We start from the raw sequence: 8,013 nt of genomic DNA on the forward strand, positions 1-8,013 counted from the left end.
CCCGGGAGGAGGGCCGGGAGGCCGCGCCCCTCCAGTCCTCGGCCAGACCCTGCTCGCTCGCTCGGCGCGGGCGGCGGAAGCTGCGGGGCAGCGTGCGCGGTCCCCGCGGGTGCGCGGGGCGGGGCCGGGAAGGAAAGGGCGTGGACGGGGCGGTGCCCGGCGGAGGCGGGGCGGAGCGGGCTGTCTTATAGAGCCCGCGCGGGCGGTGGGCAGCACAGTGCGAGACCGGAGCCCCGGGGTTTGTCCAGTGTCCCCCAGCCCCAGCGCCTTAGCCGCCGCCGCCGCGGGTGAGTGCGGGCCGCGCCGAGGAGCCGGCGGGCTGGGCGGCGGCCGGGCCCCTGCCCCTCCATCGGGCGTCCGCTCGCTGAGTCCCCGCGTGTGCCGGTGCTCGTGTCTGGCCCCCGGGGGGGGACCCTGGGGCCTGGCGGCCCGGTGACCGCGGCTCTCCTTGGAACTGCAGGCTCGCAGCGGCCCGCCCTGGCGCCCTGCTGCTTCTCTTGACTTCTCCTTCCCTTGCAGAGCCGCTGTGAAAGCCCAGCCTTGCCACCATGAGAGCCCAGCTGGCGGGCCTGCTGCTCTGCTCCCTGCTCGTTAGTGACTCCCAAGTGAGTGGTCTCTCTGCTTTAACTTGTGGCCACGGGAGGAGGTTGGAGGACCCCCGAGCCGCACGGGGGAAGGGAGCTGGAGTGCGCCACATTCCATCGGCAGCGTGGCCAGCCCCTCCTGGGGGAAGAGGACAGACAGGTGGGGCAAGGGAGAGTCCCAGAGAGACAGAACCAAGGAGGGTCCCATATGTGGTCAGGGAGAAGGAAGCTTCAGAAACGGCTGCAGCCCGCAATCCCTGGCATGTGAAGTGTGCTTGGGAGTCAATCCGTGTTTCCCTGCTGGAAACCCATCATCTTCCGTTTGAGGGCCAGGCTGGTAGAGACGGGGTGGGGCGAGAGGGAGCTGGACTCAAGAATGGGTTTGCGGATGGTACCAGCTTATTCTAGAGGCATGCACTCTTTGGTGACCTATCCCCTTTCCTCCCCGTTTTTTCCAGGGCAGCTATCATCGAAGATCTGGTGCCTGTGAGTATCTGACCCGTGCACAATAGTTGGCTGCGCAGACATCTATCTGGGAATAGGCTGGGTAGAGGTGGGTGGAGGTGGGGCAGCCCTAACTGCTGCAGTACCTTCCCCCCACCCCCACACCTGCTTCCTCCCACACTCCTTTCTTCTCCCACCTTGTGTTTTCCAGCAAACTGTACCTGTCTGAATGGAGGAACATGCGTGTCTTACAAGCACTTCTCTCACATTCAGCGATGCCACTGCCCAAAGAACTTCCAGGGGGAACACTGTGAAATAGGTATGGGGGTCCTAACTCAAGCTGGGGAGGCAGCATCAGGGATTTGGGGGTAGGGGCAGATGGGTGGTATATAAGAGCAGGTAGGAGTTAGGAGCTGGGGTGGAGCATCTCTATGCCTATTTGATATACATGGTCAAACATACGTATACTCACCTTCTCTGCAAACATTGGTTGCACACATGAGAGGTGAGGATAGTCGGAGAACCTTATAGTATTTTCCATCTGACCCAAAATCATATGGGGCCAAGCAGATTTTAACTGCCGGCATTTGAACTTCTTCCTCTAATTGTCTCTCATCTTCACATCTTCCCATATAGATACTTTGAAAACCTGCTACCAAGGGAATGGTCACTCTTACCGTGGGAAGGCCAACATGGACACTCGGGGCCGTCCCTGCCTGGCCTGGAACTCTCCGTCTGTCCTCCAGAAACCATACAATGCCAACAGAGTAGATGCTCTTCAGCTAGGCCTGGGGAAACACAATTACTGCAGGTAAGGGGATGACAGTAGGACCAGAAGCTCTCTTCTCGAACTCACGCAAATCTTATGACTACCCTCCTCGGCTCCCAGAGGCCTGGCCATGGCGTGAGCAAAGCAAGGCCCCTGGTTGAGTGTTCCCTAGAGAGAAGGAAGCAAGAAAAGCACTCTGGGTTGGAATGACATTTCTCACCCCTCTGTGTTGCCAGAAACCCAAACAACCAGAAGCGACCTTGGTGCTATGTGCAGGTTGGCCTAATCCCGCTTATCCAAGAGTGTCTGGTGCATGACTGTTCTGTGGGTGAGTGTCATTGACCTGCTCATGACCGTGGGGACAAGGGGACAATGCTTCCCCATCTCCCCTCAGTACATCACAGAGGGGGTGAAGAGGAGGCTTACCTGACCCTGAAGAAGCCAGAGGTCAGAGGATGAGACTGCTATATCTATCTGATTTGTTTCCTCAAGACATCTACCCTTTCCTCCTACAGGAAAATCAGCGTTTCAGTGTGGTCAGAAGGCACTGAGGCCCCGCTTTAAGATAGTTGGAGGAGACTTCATAAACATTGAGGACCAACCGTGGTTTGCGGCAATCTACAAGAAGCACCGGGGAGGCTCGGTTACTTTCCTGTGTGGCGGCAGCCTTATCAATCCTTGCTGGGTGGTCAGCGCTACACACTGCTTCCTGTAAGTTCCTCCAGGTCTCCTTATGGGCCCTGCTGCCTTTTCCTAAACACAGCTCTCTCTGCTTCCCAGCCAATTATTCCACATCAGTTCTCCCCCTCCAGTTCCTCTGCAGGAGCCCATGGTCTTGGGGTCTCTGTGGTAGGAAGAGGGAAGTGACAGGATTTTAGGAGGCTAGGCGGTCTGACATGGCTCCCTGCCCACAGGGATGATCCAAAAAAGGACAGCTACCTCGTGTACCTGGGCCGGTCAAGGCTTCATTCCAGTACGCCTGGGGAGATGAAGTTTGAAGTAGAGGAGCTGATCTTGCATGAAGATTATAGCTCCGAGACACTTGCTCACCACAACGATATTGGTGAGTGGAAAATCCCTAAATGATGTCATGAGAATGAATGCAGAAGAGGGGACCCAGGAAAAGACCCCAGTGGGTGGTGGAAGATGTGGGGGGAAGTGAAGGCCCTACTTTACCCAACAAAAGGATGGTGGGGGAAGGGCTCAGAGTCAACCTATGATGGCCCTGATGCTCCTCTATAGAGTTCCTGTATTTCCTGGACAGATAGCCTTCCTCTGGGTGGAAATAGCGTCCTTTCCCATCCCCCAGAAGCATATCACTTGGATTGAGAATGCCTTGTGTGTGAAAATTAGACAATGATGCCCCTGCATCTGCTGGAGGTAGAAGTTGGCGATAAAGCATTGAGCTGGATTCCATTTCTGGGGCCTCAGCGGGGTCGTTTTGTAGGAACCAACCTGCATAACTGTGTATAGCAGTCCTGGCTGCCAATCACTTGGTTAGCAGCTGGGAGGAAGCCTTTGGGCAGGTTCCAGGTGATGAGCTATCATTAGACTTCGTAGGCTAACCTCTGACTATCACTGATCTAGGGGTAAACACAGGGCTTCCTCAACATTGAGCGGGGAAAGATGGTGGCCACCTGACCAGGTGATGATCTTTCCTCTCTGATCCCATACCTGCCTCACCTTTCAGCCTTGCTGAAGATCCGTTCTAATAGGAACCAGTGTGCACAGCCATCTCGGACCATACAGACCATCTGTCTGCCCCCACAGTACGGTGATGCCCATTTCGGTGAAAGCTGTGAGATCACTGGCTTTGGGAAAGAGAATTACAGTAAGTAATGTTTGAGGCTGGCCACGGGCTTCTTGGGAAGGGTTGTGAACTAGGAAGAGAGTACAGCTTGGCCAAGGGAGCACTGTGGAGAGAGAAATGGGAGCACCATAGAGATGGTTTCCCTGGGCTGTACAGGGAAACTGGCGGGAGGAGGACTGTAGGCCAGGTAAAAGCTTAGATTTTGGTTGGGAAGGGTTAAGACTTTCTCTGGTGGGGACAATTTCTGTCCTCTCTCAGCAAGAGAGTCCTCGTGGAAAGGCTGAACAGATATATATTTTTTGGACAGATATTTCTTAACCCAAACTTTTCCATGTTTCCTCCATCTAGCTGACTATATCTTTTTTTGCCCCCCAGCTGACTATATCTTTGCAGAGAAGCTGAAAAGGACCACGGTGAAGCTGATTTCCTACCAGGATTGCCAGCAGCCCCACTACTATGGCTCCGAAGTTACCACCAAAATGCTGTGTGCTGCTGGCTCACAGTGGGAAACAGATTCCTGTCAGGTGAGAGTCCCAAGCAGCTCTGTCCATCACCCTCAAACCTCCCTGGGGCTCCTGCACATGCCCCTGAAAGCTTTGGGGGAGCCTCCAGCCAAAGTTCCAAGAAGCAAGAATCCCATGTTTGGTGGTTTTAAACCATATCTGATGCGTTTACAAAAATCTTGCCATGCACCTGACTCTGATCTGGCCATTTCCGATTGGGTGGGGAATATGACTACAGAAAGAAGAAACAATAGAAGATAATATTGAGGGTATGGTATGAAATGGGAATAGTCATATATTTGAGTGGTACGTGGGCATGGAAGGGAGCCTTTGAAGAGAACAAATCTGAATGGGATTTGAGGAGGCAGAGGGAAGACAGGAGGGTGGGTCAAGTGAAAGATAGTTTCGTGAGAGCTCAAAGAATATACCAGGATGGGGAGGAGAAGCCATGTCTGGGAGCAGAGATGGAAGAGTAGCAGGTAACTGATTTTGAGAAAGTTGTAAGCTTAATGACATAGAAAATGGGGAATCAAGAGAGACTTTGACTCAGACATGGCTGAGTGGTAGAATCAGAAGGCTCCCTTTCCTATTCCCCCAGTACTTCCAGGGCTCATCCTTTGCATTTTGACTTCTTCACAGGGAGACTCAGGGGGGCCCCTGGTCTGCTCTATTAAAGGCCAACTGACACTGTCTGGGATTGTGAGCTGGGGCCGTGAGTGCGCCCAGAAGTACAAGCCAGGCGTTTATACAAGGGTCTCTCAGTTCCTGCCCTGGATCCGCACTCACATTGGAGAAGAGGAGAATGGCCTAGTCCGGTGAGGACCCCAGGGAGCCGAAGGAGGAAATGGGCCCTGCCCACTTCCATGCCGAGCATCATTTTTGCAGCACAGCCAACTCCACCAGCTACAAGGAAGAGACTGGAGGCAACGAGCTCTGCAGAGATGGGTTTTGCATGTGCTGCCTGCCAGGGTGAGCAACAATAGCCTTACCCTCAGATGCAGGCCTGGTCCTGGCTGCCCAGGCACCCATGGCCAGGATGGAAGGGTGGTCCTGATTCAGGAAAATATTACTCAGTTATATGCCTTTTTCTGGATGGAAAACTCCTGGAGTTCAAAATAACATCTCTTATACATAGGTGGAAAGAGAGCCAGCTCCCTCAACAGTGAGCATTCATGAGACATGCTGTTGGGAAATGAGTAATTTCCCAATTAGGAAGTGTAGCAGAGCTGAGGTCTCTTGAGGGAGGTTGGCCAATGTGGGAACCACAGTTTGCGGAGTAGAGACACTAGTGAATTGGGGGAAGAGCTCAGGCATCTCATGAATGTGTCGGAAAATACTGTATGTGTATGGGTTGAGCACCTGTCTACAGGCTGCATCTCTGTGAGGAACTGCCAGTGTGTCCCTGTGTCTGATTACATTTTCCTACTGTGCAAGGACCGTCCTGTTACACAGAGTGCCTGGAGCGGTCAGGCTCGTGGGCCACTCCCTGAGTCCCTTGGCTCTCACGTTGGGTGAAGCCAGTGAATGTATCGCTCTGGGCCACAAACCTGCGGGCAGCACAAACTGACTCCGTGCCACTTTCATGGTGATGACCCTTCCTGGGCCAGTTAGCGCATCTGACCTTCCAGCCCAGTTCACCCAGTGCTCACTGGGTGGGGGAGGACCGCGCCTGTACACTGAATATTTAATGATTATATTCTACTATTTAAATTGATATCTATTTTTGTAATTTTGAATGAAAGATGATCAATAAAAATGATTTTTCTGAAGACTTTGGCTCTCCCCTAGTGTTTGTGTGGGATTGAGTTAGGGAGCCTTCAAAAAGTAAAAAAAATTGCCATGGTAGCAGGCACTCCAGCATTTCTTATGAGTTGATATATGGGGACTTCATGGGACTTTGGGAAGTGGAGGTGAGGAGGGTTATAGGGCACCTAAAGCACTAAAATGTGACCCAAGCCAGGTGTCCACAATCGCCTCCTTGGTCTGATTTCTTTGTGCGGTCCCTGCTGGAATCCAAACGCAAAGTCACTCCTAACCTGTATTTTTCCCCCACTGACCTTTAACTGACCTTAACTAAGGCGAGAGCCTCCGTGAGTGAAATGGCTAAGAACTCAGCTCAGCTTGAGTGAGTCTGTGGCATTCAGAGCAAAAGAAACAAAAAAACCAAAAGTTCCCGTCACCTGTGCCTGCAAGTGGGGCTGCGCGTGCTCGGTGTGGTAATAGAGCTCGTGACTAGCCAGTGCTATCGCTGCCTTCAGGGGCTCAGAGTTTAAAGCGAGGGGATACCCTAATGCAATGACCATGTCCAGTGAACCAAGCATCGGACGCTGAAGAACTAGGGTGGGGAAGACAAGCGGGGATATATGGGATTGCCAAAATGTTTGAATTTCTACGTTGGGTTAATGTGGTTTTTTGGCAGTATGCCTTAACCAGATCACCTGAGAAATCTTATTATTCTAAGCAACTTGGCCACTTTACTAGTCAATTTCTTGACTACATAAAATAATACTCGTATTGACCTGCCAGGTTTCAAGTAAATGAAATATATATATAGCTCGCACCTGAAGAGATTGTGATTCAGAAGATCAGTACTGGTACCAGGATTCCTGATGTTAAAAAAGGTCCCCAAATGTTTCTGATATGTTGCCCTGAGGGAGAGCCTTTGGGGTTGGAACGTGTGAAGGATATGGTCAGTATCCCTTATGCGCATGAACAGCCATTGTTTTCTGAGTGGGGTTCAGGACGTGGGTCCCGAGGGGTACTCCTATTTTAAATGCTGGTAACCCAACCTGTTGCCTTAGGCAGTGTGAGAAGAGATTGAGAGCATGCATTTTGGAATCAGACAGCCTGGACTAGAATCTTGGCTCTAACAATAGTTGTGTGATTTAGGAATGACACATAGCCTCTCTTTGCTTCACTTTTCTTATTTGTGAAAAAAGATCTATCTACCTCCCAGGGTAGTTTCAAATTCTCTTAGTATAATTCTGACATCCAGTAAAGGCAGGAAAATGGCGGCTATCCCAAAGCTCTGTAATTCTTGTATAGACTGACTGGGCACTTCCTCCCTTCTTCTTGACTCAATCTTGCGTTGATGTGTTTTATGAGAGTCAGAACTTGCTAGGAGAGAAATGATATGAAGCTAAGGACCCAGCCCAGGCTGAGTGGCTGCTTCGTTTCTGCATTCTCCCCCAGGGCCCAAGAAAGATCTTGTTCAAACTTGAGCTGCTCCAGCATCAGGCCTCAGAGACACTGAAAACAGGAAGTGTGCACCCCACTGCCAGGTTGAGCAATCAGACTGCTAACTCTCTTCAGACCATTTCCCAGCCATCCTCCCCTCCTCCCAGCCCCTCAGTAACTGCCTCTTCCCTGAATTAATGACCTTGGGCTGACCAGGATCAGCTACTTTCCAGTCTTGAAACCAGTTTCATGACTTCAAATACTACCTTATCATTTTATTTTGGCTACCCTAGGAACAAGCACCGTGCTGAATTTTACAATGTTGTCAGATTTAATCCTTAAACAATGCTATGAGGAAAGTATTGTTAACCTCATTTTACAGAAGAGAACATTGAAGTGTAGAGAGATTGAGTGACTTGTCCAAGGTAATGCAGCTGGTTCAGACCAGGCAGGTAGCTAGCTTCTGCCCAGCATTCTGATATTTCACCTCTCAGCAGTGTGCAAATGGGCAAAGGAGAGTAGCTCTCCTTTCAAGCCTCTGTGTCAGAGATTATGGGTTCCTAGACTAAGTGTATCTGAATTTCAATACCAGCCTAGATACACTCTCACAAACAAGATGACACATAGGCACCAAGTTAAAATATCACTCTTTGCAAGCCAACCTCAGTCTTTTCTGCTGAATGCTGGTTTCACTGAGTCAGTTTCAGTTTTCATCAGAACCCCATC

At 51.3% G+C, this 8,013-nt stretch overlaps 1 protein-coding gene across 1 annotated transcript; it reads left to right on the top strand.

Moving 5' to 3' along the window:
- Positions 1-218: 218 nt before the first annotated feature.
- PLAU (plasminogen activator, urokinase) lies at positions 219-5,879 on the top strand. Its single transcript, XM_045291400.1, has 11 exons — positions 219-287; positions 520-605; positions 1,043-1,070; positions 1,240-1,347; positions 1,665-1,839; positions 2,034-2,125; positions 2,313-2,508; positions 2,712-2,860; positions 3,488-3,628; positions 3,983-4,131; positions 4,750-5,879. The coding sequence occupies exons 2-11, from the start codon at positions 549-551 to the stop codon at positions 4,927-4,929; spliced, it is 1,275 nt and encodes a 424-aa protein (XP_045147335.1). The 5' UTR covers positions 219-287; positions 520-548; the 3' UTR covers positions 4,930-5,879.
- Positions 5,880-8,013: the final 2,134 nt, after the last annotated feature.

Source organism: Echinops telfairi, unplaced genomic scaffold, assembly GCF_000313985.2.
Source record: "Echinops telfairi isolate 266 unplaced genomic scaffold, ASM31398v2 ScPeMD7_70;HRSCAF=299, whole genome shotgun sequence".
NCBI classification, from domain to species: domain Eukaryota; kingdom Metazoa; phylum Chordata; class Mammalia; order Afrosoricida; family Tenrecidae; genus Echinops; species Echinops telfairi.

Coding starts and splice junctions, on each gene's coding strand:
- PLAU (XM_045291400.1), top strand. CDS start 549: ATGAGAGCCCAGCTGGCGGGCCTGCTGCTCTGCTCCCTGCTCGTTAGT. Junction 1,348..1,664: donor GGGGGAACACTGTGAAATAG/GTATGGGGGTCC, acceptor CTTCCCATATAG/ATACTTTGAAAACCTGCTAC. Junction 3,629..3,982: donor CTTTGGGAAAGAGAATTACA/GTAAGTAATGTT, acceptor TTTGCCCCCCAG/CTGACTATATCTTTGCAGAG.